This window comes from Atractosteus spatula, chromosome 6 (genome assembly GCF_055471065.1).
Source record: "Atractosteus spatula isolate fAtrSpa1 chromosome 6, fAtrSpa1.hap1, whole genome shotgun sequence".
In the NCBI taxonomy this organism is placed as follows: domain Eukaryota; kingdom Metazoa; phylum Chordata; class Actinopteri; order Semionotiformes; family Lepisosteidae; genus Atractosteus; species Atractosteus spatula.
The window spans coordinates 51,452,063-51,477,234 of record NC_142711.1 but is presented as its reverse complement, the minus strand read 5'-3'; the positions used below and the strand labels follow the sequence as shown (position 1 = coordinate 51,477,234).

At 36.5% G+C, this 25,172-nt stretch overlaps 1 protein-coding gene across 5 annotated transcripts in view; it reads left to right on the top strand.

Moving 5' to 3' along the window:
• The window catches only part of wdr37 (WD repeat domain 37), a 49,004-nt gene extending 32,252 nt beyond the window's left edge, over positions 1 to 16,752 (top strand). For all 5 annotated transcript variants that reach the window (XM_088918524.1, XM_088918525.1, XM_088918523.1 and 2 more), the window contains 3 exons: positions 11,220 to 11,354; positions 11,813 to 11,927; positions 12,730 to 16,752. In XM_088918524.1, the coding sequence (XP_088774650.1) occupies positions 11,220 to 11,354; positions 11,813 to 11,927; positions 12,730 to 12,861 (382 nt within the window). In that variant the 3' untranslated portion in view covers positions 12,862 to 16,752. The remainder of the gene's footprint in view (positions 1 to 11,219; positions 11,355 to 11,812; positions 11,928 to 12,729) is intronic.
• The last annotated feature ends 8,420 nt before the right edge of the window (positions 16,753 to 25,172 follow it).

Below are 25,172 nucleotides of genomic sequence, written 5' to 3'. Positions count from 1 at the left end.
TTTTGTTTCCTGAGAAGTAAGGGACCTTGGTAAGTAGATGCCCAATCTCATTTAATGTATGAGTCTTATTTTTCCTTTTTTTTTCTGGATACCGGATTTTGCGAAAGACCTTTACATTTAAAAAAAATCGGCCTTACAGTCAATGAAAACCCTTAGCATTTCTTTTCAAAAGCAGGGGCCCTCAACTAGATGTAATTAGTTTCTTTTTCGTGTGGAGTGTGGAATTGAGAACACTACAGCAATCCGCAAGCTGTGAGATTTTCCACAGCATTTCAAGTGTGCGAGATTTCAGCACTTTTCTTTTTTAATCTCCGTTTTATGCAAACCAGTTCCGTGTCTCCGTGTGGCGGGGGAGACAGCTGTTAGTCCTAATGAGGAGTGCGAGCATTAGAGTATTTCTGTTGATTGAGACCCTCAGTGGGAGCAGAATGTTCCAGATCAGCCAGTGGTGTGTGGTGAGGAAGTGCCTTTGCTGTCAGCTGGAAGTGTACGCTTGGCTGCTCTGTACGACAAGATAAATGAGTTTTGCCTGGGTTTGGCAGAGGCTGAAGCCTTCCTTGGGAATAGGGGTATTGCACCACACCTACCCCCTGAGATCCTTTGCTAGGTGTCTTGCTATTATAACACTTTCTTTGCGACAAACCTTTCCGACGATCCAGCATCTTGCTTGTCAGTTTTTGAGCTGCTAGTGCTATGATGATTTTTCATGTTTTGTTTAATGACTCTAGTAAGAAGCAGTTGTTACAGCTTTGCGTCTTCATTGGAGAGGTGTGCGTGTCTTTAAGCATTCAAACGACCCTGTCAGTAAGTGGGAATCGGTTTGTGTTATGGCACCTTTTTTCCCCCTGAGAATATTCATTGAATTTGAAGACTTTTTTTATAAGGATGTTTACCGGGACAATGTAAACTATATAGGTACCTGCATGAAGAGATCTTCATATCAATTCATTTATTTGCACATTTCCCTCAGCAATATATACACTATTAGTTTTATTTTGCAAATGAAGAAAAAATAAACATAAGGAAATAAATGTTTTTTATCCTTATCTTATCCTTAATTTGTAAACAATTACAAATGCAAGCTGACAGCATCTCCTATCAGCCAGATAGTGGTATGTCTCAAACAATACCTATTCTGTTGTATTGTTACACATAATTGTCTAGTAATATTTCTTGAAAGAAAGTTTCAAAGTTAAAATCAACTGTGGCAAGAGCCTTCCTTCACAAACAAGATTCCATGTTACATTTGTCTCCAGACACTCCTTATACCCTCCACTTGATCAAAAGCTGGATGACATGTTGTATCAAAGAATATGCCAGCCAATATCTGAATCCGCAGATCACTGTGATAGGTTTCCCTCGTTCGAGCAAAGGCGGAGACAATTTCAGCATTGCATTTCAGAAACGAGCGGCATTCCCAACATGGGAAGAATAAATAAATGCAGAAACAAAAAAGAGAGTGGAGGTGGGTAAAGCCTGGAACAGATACCACTGCAAATTCAAGATGCGAAGTACAAGCGTCGTCTTAACATCTTAGCAAAAGAGGGGCTTAAATGCAAAAAGCATAGTATGAAGTTGTTTACAAATAAGAACATATATTTTGATGATGCTACCATTAGACTCGTGTTTAAAAATATTTTCTAAAACGTTTTCCCCCTTGTCTGAGCTCCATTTCGGTAATAATGTAATACTTATTTTAAGTTTTTGTTGAGGGGACAAACACTGCTGGTGTTCTTTAGCAGCCAAAGTCAAGAGTCATGACTCTGATTGGCCTTCTTAGCTGTGTTGGCCATTTATCTATAGATACCCTTAATACAGTGAAACCAGGAAATATCTACAGTTCTTTTTTTGGCCTCAGCAACATGTGCTTGGGTATGGGGGCTCTTTTAGTCCCTGGACCCCCTTAGCTGTGGTCTGGAAGCTGCTGTGATATACACATCCCTGCTGGGCTGAACAGAGAGGAACATTCATTCATAACACGTGACAGTGTGCTGTTTGTATTAAGTGTATGTGCGTTATTAAGTAGAAGTGGTAATAAATAATTATTTTAAAACTAACTTAATTGTTGTCATCTTAAAACACAGAAGGAAATTCAGCATGTTACATTATTATGCAAGACTCTTGGTGAATCCACACCCATAAACTTTTTACTTTTGTAGAACCCTTCGAGAAATATGGATGCGCATAAAGGGCTCTTATTTGTATGTCCAATGGGTTTACATTGTCATGGGAGTATGTTGTTATTCTGTCTTCGTTATGACTCAACTGGGACTTTTTGTACACTGTGTGGCACTTTGCAGATTTCCTCTCCACTGAATATGAAAGGTAACCCAGCCATGTCAGTGCTTGACTGTAGTCATCAGTCATTAAATTATTGGGATGTAAATTGATTTTTTAAAAGACTGTTCATCTGTTCAAAGCTCATGGGAGTTATTGTGCTTCACGAGGAAGCTTGGAAAAACAGTGGCTAGTACTTGACTTTCAGTGGGTCATTTCAGCTGTCTGACATTAAATGGCTATTTTTTTTGGATAAATGTTCAGCACTAGCCTTAATCTTATATCAGTAATACACTAGCAAATTGTGTCATGTTGTAGTTCAAATTTCGTTTTTAAAATTGTTATTTTGTATGAAGCACTATACAGGTGTGAAAAGTAGCCTAACACAAATCAGCCAGGAAGATTGTTTAAGAATTAAGTCAAGTGGGCCAGTTCTTATAGAAAGCAGTTTTACTACTATTATATGACACTGTGAAGGACACAATGCAATACAAGAAACAATTTATTATATTGTGTACAATTATGGTTATCATAATACAAAAAGTAAATTGCTGCTCTTGTCCAGAGAAGAGCAACAAGATACATTTTAGGGCTTAAGGAACACTGTAAAGCTGACAAGCTGAAGGAACTGAATCTTTTCAGTCCCGATCAGAGAGACCTTTATTCAGAATCCTCAAGGCCATTGACAAAGTCAACTTAATGGACTTCTTCAGAATAAACAGTGAAGCCTTCCTTGGGAATAGCAGTGTTGCACCACACTACCCCCTGGGATCCTTTGCTAGGTGTCTTGCTATTATAACACTTCTTTGTGACGAACCTTTCCAGCGATCCAGCGTCTTGCTTGAGTGAAAAACAGTGGGACACAAGTTGAAGCTGTTGGAAATGCATTTTAAACCAAAAATGGTTAGCATTTCTTTTTAAGCAGTGGGTATTGGGCTCGTTTTCAAAGCAGCCATCCTACTTTCTTTCATAAAACAGCTGGATGAGATTCCCTGGTGAATAAGCTGCTGATCATAAAATGGGCGAGATGGACTAAATGATCTGCTCTCATTTGTACCTTTATGTTTCTGTTGGAAAAATGAGCAAAATAGATCTAATAGTCGTTTCAAGAGTTGTGTTAAAAAAAACAACAACTGGGCACTGCTTTTTCTCAATGGAGTTCTGTAAAATTCCAGAGTTTTTAAGGAGCTACAGTACATGAAGGATGTTTCTTCACTTTTGCTAGTTAATTGGTAGACCTCGTTGTAATGACGATGAAAGGTTATTTGTTTGTTTTTGTAAAAACGAGCCATTTTATTTTCTCTTCACTTGATATAAAATTAATTCCTTGTAAATAAAAATGCTATTTTTTAAATGTTGCATCTATTAGGACCTTCATAGACCCATATACTGTGAGTACATTTGTAGTTTATTCAGTGCAACTGTGCATGAGCTTTACACAGAAGAGGTAAAGCCAGTGCAGGATAAGAACAAATGGCTTTTGACAAAATTTCTGAGAAATGCATACAGCTGGAGTCAAATAAGTTTACATTCTTCAATGTATGGAAATTTCCTTAAAATGTCATATGTAAAATGTTGCTGAAAAACATGTTTATTTAATGTCTCTGTCTTGAACTGTTAATTGCTTATCACTATGAACAAAACATTGTTAATATTCATGTTCACTGTGGGATTCTGTACGGTCAAAGATCAATGGAATATGTTGCAGTGCTTTTCAGGCACAAGCTGAAGAAAAACGGCTCCGGTGAACTGATATGTACTCTAAACACTGCATGCCGGTTATTTTTAGTAAGTCTTGCTCTCAGGTGTGAACTGTTCAGCTTCACAAGGCAAAGTACCTATTCACACATTTAAGAGCTTCCAAACAGGAAGATACATTTTAAAGTTTGCAGCTGTTGAGTGTTGTTTGTGATGTGGAACGCTGTAGTTCAATGATTCCAAACTGGAAATGGTCAGGTCCATTTTTTTACATTAACCAAAAAGCTTTCGGCAGAAAGTTTAAATGAGGATCGTTTCTTCCTAAACTGCCCGAATCTGCTAACAAGTCTTTCACAATATGTGCCTGATGGAAAGTTCTTCATCTTAGCATAAAGGAAGGCATTTTGTTGCAAAGTGTGTTGGCTGTTCTTTCTTAAGTTGGTTTGCATTAATTTAAATTGCAGAAGAACTCACTGCCTCCAACAGTTTTGTAACTTAAAATGCTGATTTCCCTGTAATTTCAGGTACAACGTGCTAAAATGTAGTGTGTCACAGAAAAGCAGGATCTGTAATGCAATTAGAGTGTTCCATGTTTGTATTATCCCCTCCCTTTCCTGAAGAAAAGATTTTATTTGAATCCGTAATGCAAAAATATATTTCATGGCACTGGTATTTTCCAAAACAGTTTAAACTCAGAGGTTTGTACACAGATGAAGTTTAAGGTTGATAAAACAAACTCCATATGCACTGGATCTGCTTCACTAGTGCAGCCCCATGGGGCATCTTTAAACACCTAGTGAAGGTGTTTTATCTCGTCAACTCCCATGTCAGTGGGAGTGCTAGCATTTCTTATCACTGTCCATCGTACTCTTCAACCACTTTCTTAAAAACCTTGAAAGTGTCAGTGCCAAAGGTTCTGTCGGAGATGTGACTTTGTTGAGTATTTTGTTTATTTCTGTGAGTCCACAAATGAATATATTTTTTTTTTTGTCCACAGTGACCTATGTCTGTACAGTTGGGCATTTTACTGAAACAGTCTCATTGAAGTAACTTATTTCTGAGTTCTCTTTGGTATTTTCTACATGTTACTGCATAATCACTGTGGAAAAACAGGTGTTCTTGAGACTTTCTTTTCTTTGTATCAGTTTCTCTTTAGACCGAATCTGTACAAATTCCATATTGGAGAAAGAACAAGGTGATTTAACATTTTGAAATTTGCTATCATACCAGCTTCTGTTTCTTCAGTTTTCTATTTATAAACACTTGGCTGACACAGCAGCTATGTTTGACAAACTATCTTTTTTTTGCTTATTGTTCTGGTAGTTCCTTGCTGGAATTCCAGACATTTTGTGTCATAATTGTAGTGTATATTACAATATTTTGCCCCTGCAGCAGGAACCTAGGTACATAAGGACACTGGGTTTAACAAAAAAAGGTATTCAAGATCAGTTTTTCCTCTGTTTACTGAGGCTCATCTTGTAAACAATTCAGGATATTCATTCGGCCCAAGTGTTTGCTAGAGGAAAATCCTTTCAGGTATATCTGGTCACTTTGCTCGTGTTTTATTTCGTGTTAAAGTTGTAACATTTGAAAGAAGTATCTTATGAATACGTTCTCCCAAGTATAGCGCTTTCACTAGCTTGGCTCTGCAATAGAGAACACTGGCACTTGGTGGTGACATGTTGGAAAACACACAGTACTGAGGTACAAACTGGTGAAGAGTTTGTCCTTATTTTTAACACTAGAGGGCCTTACAACACATTTTATGAAGGACAAGAACCATATGTCATTAAGTATTTGTTTGTAACCAGCAGTGCATTTGTTTCTTAAAGGCATGACATTTTTTATGATCCAATATGAAAATGCTTACAGGCCATACTAAAACAGTCAGTGTTGCATACCTCTGCTATGGAGTCACCATTATGATTGTTCATTATCAAAGCCAATCGTGCCTTGTACAGCCTGTCAAATACTGGGCATGCAGGTTATCTAATCCTATGTTAGAGATTTAAGTAACAACATATGTCAGGTTACAGATTGGAGAAGCCTTGCTGAAGCAACAGGGTGAAGATAGGTTTACAAAACAGCTTCTGGCTAATGCTTTTGTCTTGAAAATAAGGGGGAAGCTTATTTTGTACAATATAATATTGTATATAATTATTGTCTGAAGAACTCCAGTCACTGTAGGCTTTGCATGGATTTCTAAACAATAGTGAATTTTATGACAGCTTCATTTGACAAAGATTAATATACAAGCATTCTTAAGTTATGTTAAGTTTAAGTTAAGTTCCACTTAAAACAACCTCAGACATCAATTGTTAAATATTTGGTGGTGGAGTAACAGTACAATGCTACTTTTATAAACATCACACATACTTCAGTAGCGTTTCTATTAATATATAATTCTACAATTCTGTTTTTTAAATATAAGTTTACAGCAAAGTATATATCTAGTTTGATTTTACAATATTGTGCAAAGCAATAATACATGAATTGCAAATACTGTATGCAGTCATATTCAATATGCACAATAATAAGTTTTATACTAAATGATTTGCTTTGTTTATATATGCAGTAAATTACAATGATCAATGTTTTTTTCTGTTGTAGTAGATACAATTGTTTGAATATGTAGTTTGCATCTTAAAATGTAATTTGTTAATGTTGAAAGATGTATTTAAGTTAAACAGAATTTAAAATAAGCTGTCTGCAGAAAACCAAGTCTGCCTTTTATCATGACCATCATAATATCACGAATTCCAAGTTTTTGCTTAATAATACTAAATGGTGATGGAGCCTGCTAACGGCTTTTACATGCTGAACTGTAACCATCACACCTGCTTGATCACAGAGGCTCTGTAACCATCACGCCTGCTCGATCACAGAGGCCTTCCCCCCCTGTACTTACCCCCAAATGGTGAATGTTTACCCAAATGGTAAATGTTTACACTAAACTCCTCCTGATGACAAAGGAAAGTTTCTATTTCCTTGGTTACATCAAAGACAGGAGGGAGGAGGAGGGGGGGGGACGTATATTTAGTTCTGTAGTACCATATCCACTTTGAGCTACGATAGGTACTATAACTATTATGGTGCTTATTGTGGTTCCTTGTATGCATACAATAAAGCTTGGCTGGACAAACGAACACTTCAGGCTCGAATTTCGTGGTTTCTACAATGGTTTATATCATTGTATTTCAAGTTTTTTTTTTTCAGCTCAATATGTTGCATGTCATGTTCTTGGTAATGGGAACACATCTGAATACACGCAAACGGTTGTATGCAAATGTTTGGGCACGCCTGGCCAAATTACATGTTTTGTTGATATTCTTCGTGAAAAGAAGTTAACACAACCTCTGCAGCAAGCAAATTGAAACTTGACACATTTCTGAACATTGTAATGCACAGTTACTATTTATTTGCTGAATTATACAGATTGAAAAAAATAAAACCGTAAATGTTGCATGTGCAAAAGTTTGGGCACCCTATCAGTCAGTACTTTGTAACACCTGCTTTGGCAGAAATCACAACCTCCAAACGTTTCTTGTAGCCACCTAACAGTTTTTGCTATTCTTGCTTTAGGAATTTTTCCCCACTCTTCCTTGCAGAACGCTTCTAGTTCAGAAATATTCTTAGGTCATCTTGCATGCACTGCATATTTGAGATCTACCCACAGATTTTCAATAATATTCAAGTCTGGGGACTGTGAAGGCCATTCCAAAACCTTAATATTTCGTTTCTTGAAGTAGTTCATGGTTGATTTTGAGGTATGTTTTGGATCATTGTCTTGTTGTAATATCTAACCCCTTTTCAGCTTCAGTTTCTTCACTGACTGTAGGACATTAGCTTCCAGGATTTGTTAGTATTTATTCTTCCCTCTACCTGCACAATATTTCCTGTACCACTGGCTGCCACACAGCCCCAAAGCATAATAGATCCACCCCCAAGCTTTAACAGTTGGCATGGTGTTCTTTTCTTCAAATGCTTCTCCTCTTTTTTCTCCAAATGTACCTTTGGTGATTATAGCCAAAGAGTTCAATTTTTACTTCATCAGACCACAGCACTTGGTTCCAAAACGCCTCTGCACTTATCTAAGTGTTGTATTGCATACTTCAGATGTTGACTTTTGTGATGAGATTGCAGGTAAGGTTTCCTTCTGATGACTCTTCCATGCAGATCATGTTTGTGCACCACTACTCCTGTGCCACCTAAACCTTCCTGCAGGTCCTTTGCAGTGATATGGGGGTTTTGCTTTGCATTCCTGACCAGTCTATGAGCAGTTCTATCTGAGATTTTTCTTAGTTTTCCAGATCTTGTCTTGACTTCAGCAGTTCCCCTTAACTTCCATTTCTTAATGACATTTCGGACAGTGGAAACTGCAAGCAGGAAGCATTTAGATATCTTTTTATAGCCTTTCCCTGCTTTGTAAGAGTCGATTATCTTTATTTTCTGATCCTCAGTCAGCTGCTTAGAGGAGCCCATGGCTGTTGAGAGTAAGCACAACAGCCTGAGAGGTTTGAAGAGTTAGATAATTTTTGAAACTCTGGAATTGTCATCATCTGACTTAGATTAAGGCCTAAAGAGTCAATTAAGTTCTGAGACCTTACAAAAAATAACACTGGTGGATCAACTGGAAAATTTTGCACATGCCACATTAACTGTTTAATTTTTTTCAATCTGTGAAATTCAGCAAATAAATAACTGCGTTAATATTTGCAGAAACATGTCAAGTTTAAGTTTGTTTGCTGCAGAGGTTGTGTTAAGTTCTTTTCACTTAGAAAATCAACAAAACATGTAATTTGGCCAGTGGTGCCCAAATGTTTGCATAAAACTGTATATAGTGCATAGAAAATGATATGTTACAACATCTATGTGATTACAGAACTCCATTAAAAGCATTTATCATTACTCTGCTGCTTCAGGTTTCAGGTTTCAGATATCAGAAATTGCCATTATTGTTTTTAAATTGACAGTTTACCAGGACAAATCTGTAGCATTTAATTTATTTTAAAGAATCACCATACATCCCATTATCCCTCAGTCAAACATGATGCTGTTATGATGTCTGGCTTTTAGAAGCAGAACTGCCTAAATTGGCATATGAAGAGCAATCACCCCTAGTCTGCCTTGCTACGTAGTGAAATGTATAAAATATAACACAATTACAGCAAACAGTTTTGACAAGTGGAATAAGTGGGAAGCACCTGTCAGCTTATGGTATTATGGTGTCGCACTTATGATCTCATTTTATTTCAGTTCTGTGACCTTCTTCCCTTCGCCTAATGAGTCTTGACCTTGCTTGTCAGCAGGCTCCGGGGAATAGTACATTTAAAAATATCTTCTAAGTTATAATAGGATTTTAATCAAGCTTTTAATCTATTAACTTTCCTTCTGTTCCCTAGTGACGACCTACAATGTCAAAAAAATGCTTTTCGTGGCGTGCATTAGTTTGAAATCTGTGCAAGTGAGCCTCGCAGTAATATTAAGTACAGTAAGCATGCCTGCATCGTTAATGCGTTAGAGTTTAGCCCTAATTAAACCTTAATATAATGTCAATTTAAATTAAGAGGGCTAGCGTGAGCGGGGCCCCTCTGGCTGGGATGGCGCTAATCTTAATCAGCAGCCAGAACAGAACATGAAATCAAATTCTTTTTTAGTAGCACAGAAAAGTGACAGGAACGACTGACATTATAAATTAGAAATATTAAACTCCATTAAATTAATGTGCATGACCTCAGCGATCTGCAAGTACTCTATATCACTTTTCAGAGAAATGAGCTGAGGACTGCACTTCACACGAGCCCTGACCCTGAAGGGTGGTGACTTTCAGGCCCTCTCTCGTATTCATATGACATTATCCCAGTCTTCTGTTTAAAGCTGAGGCACCGATGGTGTAGCGTTCGTCCTGCTGCTTCTTAAAATATTTCACATCAGCGGAATAAATTATAGACTGGCACTGAATGGCAGCTCATATAGTACTTTTCCTGGAAGAGGTTTTTTTATCTTTGTGGGTTTAACGCTAAGGGATCATTATGACATTAATGTTTGTTAAAAAGTGGTTTAAACTTGCTACAGGTGATGACAACAACACATTTCCTCAATCGGATAAATTAGCTCAAATCAATAGTGTCCATTGTTCCTTATGTTACAGAGTTACTATGCATCTTTAGAGCTGGCCATTTCTTACGATCTTCTGTTTTTTCTTCTGATCTTCTGTTTTTAAATATTACATTATTATTCTGACTTTTGATAGGCCTTTCCTATTAAAGGACATAAAAAGGAGTTTGTGACCGATCTTTGTTTCATTGTTTGGCATTGTACATCATGTTTAGCATTCTGTGTTTTAGTGGTGTTTGTTTTACAGTGACACACCCCACATTAAAAGCCAATTAGTGCTTTTTACTGGATCCATTCATTGCTCTTTGGGCATTGTTAACCATAAGCATTTTAAATATTGTAGAAGTATGTGGTTGTACACTAATCACATCTGTGTGCTGTCAAAATGTACAGGTTGTCTAAGCAATATTCAGCAGCTTTAGAAAGTATGCAATCATATACACATACAATGGTTGATAAACTGTTGGACTGAAATGCGCAAATTGTTAATGTCTAGGTTTAGTCATCATCTTTTCCTGTAACCTGCTTGAGGGATTAATGACAATGTACTCAACTACTGACTTATAAAATAAAATGGAGTAGTCCATTTCATAATTAGCAGATTTTTTCTGTTTAAATAAAAAAAAAATGTTTCGTAGTGAGTATAAGGGACACATCACGTCACATGGCAGGAAAAAAAACACAAAAAATATGAAATACGAATTATTTTGCAGATGCTCACGCAGAATACTAATAATTTAGCCGCACTTCAGTTTATTCTGTCGGCCACCACATAATAGAAAAGTATTTGAAAGGCTACCGAGACTGGGTTCAATACATTTTTCTTTCAAAAAGAGTTTCATATGGCTGTTATCACAAGACAGGATTTGCGGCAAGGTTTAAGCATTTCGTTAAGAGAACTTCTAGGAAGCAGGAAAATGTGATAAATTTAATGTATAGACAAAATGGAGGATTCCGAGAATTTCATATGAGGACAGGATTTCCCTATGGAGGAGAATGGGTGGTGTTAATTTTTTTTATATATTCCAGAAGGTGTTCAGTGTGAGTTAAGGAAGGAGCATTGGGATGTATAGCTTTGCCTAGCCTTTGGAAATTGACCTGTGCTCTTGTTTTCTGGTGTGTTGCAGTACTGTCACATCTGCAGTGTTCACAGTAGGGGACAATGTCGTTTCTGGAAGTGATGATCGAACTGTAAAGGTCTGGGACTTGAAGAACATGAGATCTCCAATAGCTACTATCAGAACTGACTCAGCAGTTAACAGGTAAAGGATATGATTGGTCTAGTAAGATAACTAAAATATTTTTATTTACATGCTGTGCCTCATTATAAAATTCCAGTCATCATCATTGGTCTAGAATAATATACCATTGGTTAGTTATGTATTGGTGGTCACATACATTTGAGGTATTACTACATTTAGCTTTTATAGCCTTCTGTAAGATTTCTGTAATAGTAAATTAGATTTGAAGAAATCATACATTTTGTAATCAGTCATCAAGAAAGTGCTGTACAAAACCTTCATACAAGGTCTGCTACTGTGTAAATTAACTGTAGCTTATAAACAATATTTACTGCTTAAATCTGATGCCCTAAGTAGTAATTAACTGAAAGTCTTGTATTTTCTCAAAAGCAAAGTACCCTGGCATTAACTTTTTTAAAAACTAATGCAGTTTTTTTATAAAGATTTCAGTCAATGCATCTATGTCTTTTTTTTTCTAGGATTAGCGTGTCTGTAAACCAAAGAATCATTGCTCTTCCACATGATAATCGGCAAGTCCGCTTGTTCGACATTGCAGGAGTTCGGTTAGCACGCCTCCCACGCAGTAACAGACAGGTAAGACAACCCATGGGAATGCAGGTACAGGCAGAAAAACTTGAAAAGTGACAAACACAGGCAATTCATCCTCTTATAGTTCAATGTTTACACATACACTAGGGGCGCACACATCTGGTACTGGACAGCCACAGGCTCTTCTGGATTTTGATCCAGCTGAGCTCTGAAGAACTTAATTGAGGAACAAGGATGCTGTACCCTACCATAGTGATTCTCTAATAAATTTTGAAGGGATACCAGTTGGGTTTTTAACAAATAGAAATCAAGAGCAACTGAATTTAGAAATTAATATACACAGGTCTTTTTCAGCATAGGGTTGTGGGGCATCTGGGGGAAACCAAATTATATAAGTAAGGTTGTAAAGGAGAGTAGGTCATTTGGGCCATTGTAATCATTTGGTTGCGTAGCGGTTAAATGAATCTAAACCTTTGTCCAGCCATTTCTTAAAGTTTTGGCCTTAACTGCTTGATTGAAAAGTCCATTTTAGACATCTGTAAGGCTTTGTGGAAAAAACATATTCACTAGTATTTTCTGCCCTAAATCAATACCTCTGTTCTTTTGAATTTAATTGTTTTTATGTGTTGTTAAAACTGAAATGTTGGTTTTGGTGTATTATCCTGAACGGCCTTACTCATTACTCATCCTTGAGTTTCTGTGGGGAAAAAAAAAACATTTTCTAGCATGTGTGGGGAATATACCGATGCTGTAGCAGAAGAGGTGTTTTTGTTTGGAGTTATGTATTGTTATTTTTCAGCTACGCGTGGCACAGACACTACTGAATTGTCTGTTGTTTTACTTAAAGGGGCATCGACGCATGGTGTGCTGCACAGCCTGGAGTGAGGACAATCCAACATGCAATCTCTTCACCTGTGGGTTTGATCGCCAGGCAATTGGATGGAACATCAACATCCCTGCGCTGTTGCAGGAAAAATAAATCTGATAGCTGTGCATTAAGTCACGAACTCCTTCCTACTCATGAAAAGTCCTCGTGCTGATCTCGGCATCAATGTGAAACTTTCTCCAGGGAGAAAGTCTAGTGTATATGTTGTGTTTTCGCTGCAGTGTGCACAGTCTGCATGGAATGTATATAAACGTGTGTGATTGTTCGGTTTTAAATCCCATATATTGTAATGTAATGTAAGTCTCTTAGCCTTTTTTTTATTAAGAAGACTGTAGCCAGGTAAACCGAGGTCAACTTAAGTTATTGAACAATAATTAAAGTAGTAGGGCCTCCTCATGCTGTGGATCAAAATGAAAATCTTTGCATTGAATATTTCACATACCCACCTCCTTGTCTGACATTTTCTTTTCTCATGCTTTCAACGCACACTCTGGCTGTGTGTAAACTTTGCACAGAAATCCTGGTCCTAGTGTTTTTAGGCTCTTAAGTCTTCTAAATGTGGACTTGGCTTGAATTAGTGTCTGTTAGTGCGGCTGAAGCTATATGAAAAACGTCATCTAGGTTTTTTAGTGTGAATCTTAAATATAACATATTTGAGGCTATTACATTGAATATTTTTCATTTACTTTCAGTACAGTCATTGTACAGACTTTTACATAATCTTATATTGGGTATTTTGTGGACTTGTGTGTCACTGGTGCTGTACTATGAATTTGCATTGAATTGAGGGTAAAGCATTACTTCATCAAGAGATTTCAGGAGGTATGTAACTACTGTAATTCAGGCGGAAGGAAAGGAAAAATAATGATTTTACCGATACCAATAGAATTTTGACTTATATACTTGTCTACCCCGGTTTGTGTTTAAAAATCAAACCTGAATGAATCCCAGATGTCAGTGTTCTGTCAAGTTCTCGGTGCCCTGTTTTGTATTTTGGCCCAATATATCTGTAGTCTCTTTTTCTTCAATTTCTAAAAGAGTACATAAATACATACTGCAGCATTATAAATAATTTGTGGATTGTCGGTATATTTAGTGGTCACGGTGCACAGATGTTTAAAGACCTGTGACATTTCTTGTACATTAAGGGTGCTTAATGGATTTGATGGGTCAAGTGTTTTTGCTTTTCAAGACATTCTACATACAATTATTTATAATGTCATTATTCAGTATAATACATGGAGATAAAGTTCTTTGATGGTTCTTGTATGCTTAAAGCAACACAATTCATTATCTTGCGGTAGCATTCACAGATAACATCTTATGAGGTTTTTGCTTTGCACTGGCGCAAAAGCTCTTTTGTTGCGTTGTCTTTACATACATGCAAAGAGTGCCAGCAAACACCAGCATAACCCTGTGGCTTCAGATAATTTGATTTAAAATGCAGTCATAATGTTATGTCTGTAAATGACTACTGTGGACAGATTAGATTTCCAATGTGTCGGGTGAATTAGGAGAGTCTGTTTTTCTTTAGGTGTGTTAGCAAAGTAGGGATGGAAGATTATGGCATATGAGTAACTGTCAGAAACAATTAAGAACAGAATGACAACATCTTTTCTGCAAATCCAAATATTCTGTCCTTGATCTGAGATCATCGCAGATTTAGTTCCAGGATTTTTTTCGAAACTATTTTTTTCCAGTTTGAGAAACTCAGAGCAGTTGTACCCCCGATGTATATACAGTATTGTGCAGACGTCGTAGTTGTCAAGTAATGGAATGCTTTTTTTATCAGGTTTTTATTTTCAAGATGGTGGTGTAATATTTTTATGAAGTTTTGTTTGAAAGGTACCTATATACAGTATCTATATTTGCTGTGCATGTGGGGTCCTTTTCATATTGAAAAATTAATCACTTTCCCATTGGAAGATTTCTTGATGGGGTTGTATTATCTGCTTGTGCTTTTTTGGTTAGCATGGCCTCTATTGTTAAATGTTTTCTTACCCCAAGAACTGAGAGATATCCTCAATTTCACAACCACCTTCCCATTTGGCTACTGGCATTATGCAATATTCTTATGAGTGAACTACTGCCATTAAGATCTAAAATGGACTCATATGGCAATAATATGTAATTCCACTGTACCAATGTCCAGTTTTTGTAACATTTTGTAATTAAGACCCTTGCTTCCCAGTAATAATGATAGCGGACATGCTAATGTTTTATATTGTTTGCCATCTAAGCTGACCACTTTCTTTTGCCCTGAAAACTCAGGTTAAAAAAAATGTGTTGGTCTTGCTTTAGACTTGTATTGATTGATCTCCTTTGCCTTTTTTGTCTAAGAATGATTCCTGGTTTCTTTGATGCATTATATATTGTAAATTTTACTTTGTTGTGAAGCTTTATTGTCTGTGTAGCCGCCTTCACCAAACTGTTACCTGGCAGTCATATGACATTTACTTTCTTTGGTGCTAATAGAAATTGGTTTGGTATTTTCATAGCGATTAGCTTCAGGCATTTTTAGCAGCTCATGATTTTGTATTTTATGAATAAAGAATTGGATATGCATTGAAAGGAACTAAATAAATGTTTCTTTTTAAAAATAGTTTTACTTGTTATTTTAAAATTAAGCAGAAAGGGCAAACCAATTTTCCTTTGAAATGTTTTAACTATTGCATTGGCAAAAGGGTCAGATTCTTTACTTCAAGTGTTGTTAATATGAATTTATTCTGAGAGACATTAAAACACCTTTTCTTAAAGATACAGAGTTTCCAACAAGAGCAATTGCCCCCAGTATCTGAAGCAGGGACTTTCACTAGTTTATGACATGACTTAGGTCTTGAAATATATGTATACAGTATACAGTACATTTTTAGCAATTTGTTTACCTTTCTCAAAAAGCTGTCAGATATGGAGGTTCACATTGTAAAATGATAGTTTACTCAAATAGCAGATACACAATGCAGATCCTATGTCACTTCATTGCTGTAGTGTGTCCCACTAAATGTAGCATATTAATCTCCATTATAGTCTATATGGACCAGTGAACCTCAAAGTAAAAGTAATTCCGTAACAGCCAATCATAGACTATACTTTATTATAATCACTCTTATGGAAACCTTTTGTTTATAATTGAAACTGTTATGGAATTCCTGGTTTAGAAACTAAAATGCTGCATTGTCTTTAAAAGATGGAAGTTTATCAATGCAAAGTTATTCACTTGGTTAATAAAACTTGATTTATCATATTTGTAATTTATGATGAAGTAAATGGTAGACATCATTTGAAAAATGACCTTACATTATCCACCACTGTAAAGCTCTTCATCTGGTTATGCATATGTAGAATTGCTTAACTCAAAATTGATAGCTAAAATAATTAGTGTAGTAGGTGAAGCACCACCACATACAGTATTTGTTGCATGCCTTCTCAAGTTCAGAACCAACAACACCAGATTGATTTTTATTTGTGATCCGCAGTATTTGCAAAATAGTTACATTGTTTCATTGTCAAGGGCCGAGCATTTTTAATAATTGTTTATTTTGCTCAGTTCAAGCATTCATCTCTGCTGTTTGACAGTATTTTACCAAATGTTTAAATGCTTTTTTATAACGTATAATTTCTTTGGAACTTCTCTTGGAAAATTGAATTTATAGATATAGGTTGTTGTTTTTTTCACTGCTTTTGTATAATAGTGTTTTAAAAAAATCACATGCCTTCATATAATTGTAAAAAAACACTGTAGTAGTGGAAGACACATTAAAGTATACTGCGTAAATATGGTGTACAGAAAGTAATATTTGCCAATAACAATATTAGTGTACCTACTGCCTCACATGCTTGTCTTCTTTTACTTCACACACTGTTTCCTGAAACACCTGTTGTTTATTTTTTAGCAAATTTTGATTTCTTTTATGCAAATGTATTACAACTTGGTCACGCTTTTATGGATCCTGTATTAGATAAAATAAAAGTTTGCTGCCTAAAGATCTGCTTTATTACTTAATGTCACAGAAGTTTTTGTAACTAAAAGTTTGAAAAACCTTCAGCAATTGGCTGTAGCTGTGAATATTGGTTCTTAGTTTTGCAGTGTTTAATATTGACTCTGAAGAGGAAAGCTGTCACGAGACAAAACTGAAATCACAGAAGCAAAAATTCTGATATAACTCTCAAAGCCTAAACAAAATCACTTCAAAATGAAGTCCTTGGTGTTCTGAATGTTTCTCTGGTGACAAACTAAAGATAGAAAATAGAAAACTATGCAGATAGAAATGCCATGGACAGTTTGTGGGTACTTTAAAATTAACTATTGTTTTTTTTTTCCAATTTCCAAACAGTAACTTAATGTGGAAAAAATAGTGTGAAGAACAAGCTTGTAAAAATGAATAAAATATGGTGATTTTTGTTTAATTCTTTTAATTGCTTAGTCTTGTTCATGAAAGAGTATACAGAGATAAAAACGTTAGTTATTCCTTACAATATTCCGTATACACTGAATACGGAAGGCATTTATGATGTCTCTTTGACTTATTGATTACATAGACCTTCATTTCTGTGCTTTTTCACAGAGGTTCCAGCTCCTAGGAAAGTCATAAGAAGCCAAGATTAACCTTAAACTAGGATCACACCTTCTGCTGATCGACATTGATTGACAAATTTCATTTTTAAAGCCCTCCATTCTTTTGCAGATTTCAACTTTTCCTTCCTCTCCTGAAATTCATCCCCCCAGATTTCCAATTCCTCACCTGCCTGTCCATTTTCACATGCTCTTTCTTCAGTTCGATTATCCACTCATTTGCTTAATGTTTCTGCACTCTTTCATTTTCCTTACACTCGAAAAAGGAGTGTTTTTCCTTTCTACTTTATAGTGTTGAATTAACCTCCAATTTTTATAATTTTGGATTACATAATAAATGATAAGAAATAAAGCAAAGTACAGGTTACAGCAGCAGTTTTTTTTTTCCTGAACTAGTATTATGAAATGCACAGCCTTATTGTACCTTAAGATTTTTTAGTCTTAAAAATTCAAAAACTTAAGATTTATTTTCCTCTACCTATGCTTGTAGGTTTTTTTATGAAGAAAACTGTAACTTCATTCTTAGAACTTAAGTAATTAGTTTACTTTTTAAAAATGTTTTTAATGAATGTTAGATGATGCAATTAGATCTATGGTGAGAAGAAGAGTAGAGTAGTTTATAGCCATATGTACATGTTTATTGGAATTCTTAATCGTGCTGATCTCTCGGGATATACATAGTGCAAGAGATAGCACCACACCATGTAGACAACAGGAACAATACATATGTTGTGGAAAAATAAATATGTAGCAGTGAGACCAGACCAAAAAAAAACATGGCAGACCACGCAAAAAGTGTGTAGTACAGATGTGTATTTAGGCACTGCAGTTAGTGATCGAGAATGCGTACTGCAGTGGGATAGAAGCTGTTGAGTCTAGTGGTCCGTGCTTAAATAGTGCGGTACTGCTTGCTAGAGCACAGGGGGGAAAACAGCTTGTGGCCGGGATGGTTGGGATCCTGAATGATGGATTGGGCTTTATTGCGACAGCGGATGGTGTGGATTTCACTGACTGATGGTAAATCACATCCTATAATCCTCAGTGACACTGCCACAACCCTTTGTAGAGCATCTCTGCCATACATGGTAGTATTGCTGTAACACAGTGATACCACTAGTGAGGACATTTGCGGTAAGAGTTCATGAGGAACTGCATCCCCATACCGCATTTCTTTAAGCACTGCAGAATATGCAGGCGCTGTTGTGCCCTTCTCAGATTCGCTGGGATAGAGCAATTTAAATATGACAAAAGTAGGCTTTCCAGTCACTTCATGACCACTGAAGTGAGTGCCACTGGGCGGTAGTCGTTCAAACATGTTACCTTGGTCTTCTTGGGCAGTGGCACAATTGTAGTTTTCTTAAAGCACTCTGGTACAACTGACAGGGACAGAGAGAGGTTAAAAATGTCTGTATACACAGGAGATAGCTGGTCTGCACAGGTTGTAAGGACACGAGGGGAGACATCATCTGGGTCAGCTGCTTTATGGGTTTTCACTCTCTTAAAGGCTCTACACACCTCATGTTTAGAGAGCTGTAACACAAAGTCCCCAGGTTCGCTGGGAGTCTTGATAGTGGGCTCGGTGTTCTGAGCCTCAAAACAGGAGTTAAAGGTGTTCAGCTTATCTGGTAGAGATGTCTCAGTGGGGGAAAGACTGCTGGTGTTGCCTTTATAGTCCGTGATAGCCTGTAAGCCGTGCAACATGCACCTTTTGTCACCCCCAATCTATTTTTCTAATTTGTCCTTGTATTCCTGTTTTGCCAGTTTAATAGCTTTCTCCAGGTCATACCTTGATTTTTTTTTACACAGTTCTCTGTCACCTGATTGGAAGGCAGAGTAATGTAGCCAATTCATAGAGCGGGGTTATTAGGAGGCCATGATTTGTAAGGGCCAATGGGAAATTTGGCCAGGACGCCGGGGTTACACCCCTACTTCTGCTTGTAAACAGGAAGAAGGAGAGAACGGAGGCGCGGTCAGACTTCCCGAAATGCGGACGTGCAATGGAGCGGTATGCTCCTAATGGTGGTGTAGCAGTGATCCAGTGTGTTATTGCCTCTAGTGGGAACAGAGACGTGTTGAAAGTATTTTGGCAGTCATTTTTTAAGTCTGCAGCAGTTAAAGTCCCCAGCCACAACAGAAACAGCTTCCGGATGCATGTTTCGTATTTACTGATGGCGCTGTACACCTCGCTGAGTGCCGATTCAGTAATTAGCATGTGGGTGAATGTACACAGCGGTCATAATAACAGCCGTGAATTCCCTCGGTGCGTAAAAAGGGCGACATGTAATAGTAGGTATTCCCGATTAGTTGAGCAAGACCTGTAGAGAATTTCTACGTCAGTGCACCAAAGGTTATTAATCATGAAACGCTCCACCTCCTTTCTCCTTGCCGGTAGAATCAGCTGTGCTGTCCACTCTGTAACAAGGGAATCCAGCGGCATCGGGAATGTTGGGTTTCGGCCAAGTTTCACTGAAACAGCAGACGCAGCAGTCTCTCCAGTGGCGCTGAGTGTTGGTGCGACAGTGAACTTCGTCGATCTTACTGTCCAGCGACTGCACACGTGCAAACACGTTGCTGGGGAGCGGGGGCTGGTAGGCGCGGTCACACGCCGCTTCCTTTTGCATTCGTGCCCCTGTTTCCTCTGTGCTTGAGAAGCAAAGCCGTGTACTTTCAATTCCACCTAATCTAGACCCGAGGCTCAGGTCCAGGGGTGTTTATCGGTCGTAGGTGATGGTCGCAAATGTATTTTTTTTTATATATAAAACGAGACATAACACGAAAATAACATAAACGAGAGAGCTACAAGCGAGACGTCGCCATTGAACTGTGCCATCTTGGACAGCATCCAGTTTAGCAAATGAAGTTTACTTTTATTTCTGGCTCGGTGTAAAAGATTGTGGGTTAAATACCAAACTGATAGGGTTTTGTGTTGTTACATTTCTTTTAACCATGAAACTATAACCAGACAGTTGTGAAAAAGTGTTGCATTATGTGTATATTGTATTATCTTTTACATTTTGTAAAGTGTGTTTTAGAAATGGCATTTAGCATTTAACGATTATGTTCGTGGAATCTTAGCATGGGAGTGCACACTCTCACTGTTTAATGTCTTCATATAAATCATGAAGGCCTTTTAGATCACTACACCTCCAAGCAAATCAATAATTTTTTACATTGAAATCTTCAGAATTTCTTTGTGCTAAATCTTACAGAAAGTAGTAGTTCACTGGTTAAAAAACATTTTCTGTAGACTGCTTTTCTGTGATATACTACAGGGATTGATGAGGAAACTCTTAACTCTTAATGATACTCGTAAGTGGCAGTCCAAGGTGTTTTTCTTTTACTTTTAAAGCTGTTCAAGTGTGGAAGTTGTTTAACATTGTCATATTAAGTAGGGTACTTATTGAACATTACCATTTCTCCAATCACAATTATTTCATGTTCCTCTAATAATTTTAAAAGTGTGGAAACACATACCTGTATACTGATAGACTGTGAACAGTGTTTGCTTTAATATTCACTCTGGTCCATTGATAACTAATACCTTTGTTAATCTTGAAAAGCTAACAGAATCCTCCTCAAAACAATAAAATAATTTTATTGATGAGGCAGTTGTCCTCTCTATACCAGGAAAGCTGTAACTGGTGAGGTTATGTGCTGTTGTTAAACCTTGTTGGAGTACAGATCAGTTACCACAGCTTACATCTGGGGATGGGCTGCAATTTAGAATCTCAATACTGACTAAGAAAACCAAAGAAACCTTTTTTGTTCTTGTGCAAGTGTGTGCAAGAACCCTAAACTGATATTCAGACTGCAAGTACACCCTTGCTGGATGAACAGTTTTTCTAGCAAAAGAGGGACATATTGGTGTGCCAATATGGCTGCCATTACTCATTTGTATTGTCTGCTGTGTATTTTTATTAAAGAGGAAACAGCTGTTCAGGGATGCAAAGATATTAGTGATTAGATTAAAAAATCTAATCAAATATAGGGATAACACTGAGGCAGAATGAGCAATGGTGTTCTTTTCTCAAAGCTCATCTGTACACGCTTTATGCAAGTTTCTGAATGGTACTGTTCAGAAACGGTTCATATTTTAATCCAGGCTTGGGTTGCAATGAAATATGTGTATGAATATTATTGTTATCAAAACAAGAGAGACAGAAATTTCTCACAATATTTCTTTTTCAACTCCATTTAAAGAATAATAAAAAGTTTTAGGACAAAAATAATATTAGGCAAGTAATGGTGATAACATATAACATCAGGATATGGTCCAAACAGGAGAGCTTTGGGAAGATGCCAGAAAGTTGCTGTTTCCTATGCATGTACTGTATCTTAAATATATCTCGATTTTAGATACAGACTCAAGAGTTTGAGTTGTTAAATAGTATTTTTTAAAGCATCAAAATAATCTTATTTTTAATAAATAAGAATCTTATGTAATAAAATTTAGAAAACGGGCAGATCATTTTGTAGCAGATACTGACAAATTTATTTTAACAGTAGTCATCAACAGTAAGTTTACAGTGAGAATTATAGACTCATTGCTTGTACCCTACATTAGTAGATATTCTAGCTGCTTATGCTTTGTACCAGGTTGAAAACATAGGCTTCTGTCCCATTCCTTGTGTAGAGACTGAAAAAGCATATGCTTCTTCACTGGTCACTGAGCCCTAAATACCACACATTATCCCAGCTCATCCTACAAATCTTTAATGGGATCCCAGTCTGGTGAGTAGATCATCTGGGCATAACTCTTCAGTTGTGTCTCAAAAGAAAGCTGTTGTTCCATGGGTAGCATGATGACATGCAGCTAATTCAAAAAATGTTATCATGTCAATGTAGCCCATGTGAGGATGGGCTCACATTAAGGGTAGAAAGGAGTTCCCAGGATTTGATCAATGTAGTGTCTCATGTTTTCATGAATCTCTACATGTACAGTTCTGTAGTAACTAAATACTTCTACTCAAACGATCACATTTGGACCCATCAGTTAACCAAAGCATCAGTTTCGGTCACTTGGTTGGGTAGCTTGTTCAAAGTCCCCAGATCCTTTGGGTAAAAAAATCCCTACTACTGTAATTGGTTTAAGTGCATTCCCACATTCATTTTGAAGAGGTCCGCTGTGTTGGCTTTGACAATGCTTTTGAGAATTTAGAATACTGGTATGACGTCCCCTTGTAGTCTGCGCTGTGCAAGACTAAAAAGATTTAGTCCTTTTCGCCGGTCGGTGTAAGACATTCCTTTCAACCCTGGAATATGTCTGGTTGCTCTTCTCTAGACTGGATTAAGAGCAGCAACGTGGTCTTTTTTGTAACATGGTGAGACAATTGTACAAAATATTCTAAATGAAGCCTAAAAATACATTGTGTAACTTTAATCTTTTTGTTACTCACATTTTGTTTGCCTAGATTCATCACTAAAAATGACTTGGTTCTGATATGGCAAGTCCAGCATACCTGCGTCATAAGGGTGTGGCTCTTTTGATATGTAGAGCATATTGGTTCCTTTCTGTGTTTTTCTTATTTTCCATTGGAAAAATGATTTTATCAATGACATTTACTAGGCTAAATCAGCCCTTCACCAGTGTCTAATGAACTCTCACTAATGAGGTTCTTTAGTGCTTATGGAACAGTCATCGATTAATCAAAATTATGTCAAAATCATCTAATCGATATTCAAAATCTGCTTTTTATTTAAAAAATATACCTGCATACATAGTCTGATATGTTTCTGTTGAGTCTTAGTATACTGCATATTGCAATAGGTATCAAAGATTGACTCTCAAAATATATTTGCTTATACTATATTTATCTACCTTATGGAAATGGTAAGGAAAGATAGTGAGTGAAAGTACTTGATGGCTCCAGTGCTTCATGGCTTTTTTTCCTTTCCTTAGTTCTTATCTAACTGCTCCACTTCCTTTGAAAATATTGTCCCAACCATCATCCCTTTCCAGATCTTCTGCTGCTGCTTAAACGATGTGATTTTTTGGCAGCGCTACTTTGAATTTCATGTTTATGATTTTGTAAGGGGTTAGTAATTAATGAACACTCCTTGCCAAATGAAAATAATTTCAGGAAATATTCTCTTTACCCCAAATTACCGTATTTTATTCATTACTGCTGTTGAAGTATTTATTGATACACACATAAAATGGTGACATCTTTAGCTGCTAGTTAAGCAGCATTGAGAATGTTTAAATTAGACCTTTTTTTTTTGCTCATCAGCTTACTAGGCTGATTTTGTTGAGAATTTTTATTGAGTATTGAGTGTTTGTAGCCTTACCCCTGTACTGCTCTACAGTCCAAAATTAATTTCCTTATCTTTTCTTTTATACTGTATGAAAAAGAATATGATATTTTCTGCAATCTACAAATCAATGTTTAAAAGAATACAAATGTGAAAGATGTTAATCCCTAAAAAAACACGTTAGTCAGCTTTTTTAGGGACGCAGTGTAAATATCATATCTTGTGTTTCTCAATTTGGAAAATACAACCAAAGAGTTGATGTCAGATCTTTCATTCTCTTTTTTCTAACAAAGTTTGTTTTGGCACATTTACATTATGAATGACTTACATAAGCTGTGAAGCTGTGAAACTTTGCCTAGTAAATTGTGATTATACTTTGTTCACCTAAATGCTGTTTTTTAGTGGTGCTTTGTGCTTGCGTTCAGTTAATTAATTTTTTTTTGCCATGATTTAGAAGTCAGATTAAATGGAGACATGAAAATGAATGTAAACACAAAAAAGCTGAACAAATGTAAGGAATTTAAAAATCTAGGAAACAGTTTAATTAGAATTTGTAGTCTGTGCATCAAAGTATTTCAAAGAAATGATCTGTCGATTAGATATTGCTGCTTTTCATGTTAATTCACATATTCATCACATTGCTCATGAAAGATATTTCTTTTTATTACAATGTTAGAAGATGTAATAATGTGGAATCACAAAAGATCACAATATAAGTTATATGGATGTCAAGATGCCTTGATCATTAGATATTTTGATAGTCTTCTGTTCTGTAGGTGTCTTTAATTTTCTGGTAAAAACTAAATCAGACATTTTAGATACTTTTATGTATTATCTTCATCCAATTACTTTTAGCAAACAGGCCATTCTGTGCAGAATTCATAACAGTAGCCAGTTTACAGCTGCATATAACAGTGACTAGACTTTGTCAGAATCATGGAGGGATAACTCAACGAATCCTTGTTCAATTAGAATCACATCATATTTACATAATAATATATTTATATTTGAATAATAAAGAAGGTTGTATTTTGATCCAAAGATGCATATGACATGCAATTCATATTGCCTTCTCCTTAAATCTACAGTCTGTTGTCTTGTTATATCTTCATTTTCAGAGACCACATTGGCATCAGTGCACCTCTTTAATTGAACAAAAAAAGAAAAAATGTTTTCATGGTCTTTTTGTAATCATTGGTAGGTTGCAACTGTCAGTATAACAATAGCATTGTGTGTAAGGCAGGCTTTATATAGAGCCCTGTCATAATAACAAGGCATCACAGACACAACATTAACACATCTGCATCAAAATACCAAGCACAAACTAGAGTAGGCACAAACACATCAGTATCTGGTCACTTGGTCTTGTGCACAAGGTTTATGTAGTAACACAGGCTGGTACTGTTCACGTACCTTAGTCTTGGAGAGTGCTGTGGGAAATGTATAAAAGTATACACTTTTCAAGGAGGAGGGGTGCTAGTAGAGTATTTTTCTCAATATGGCAGGTATCAATACGAACCGGTAAAAAAATAACAAAAATAATAATAACAGTTCTAAATAAAGGAAAAATAAGTACAAG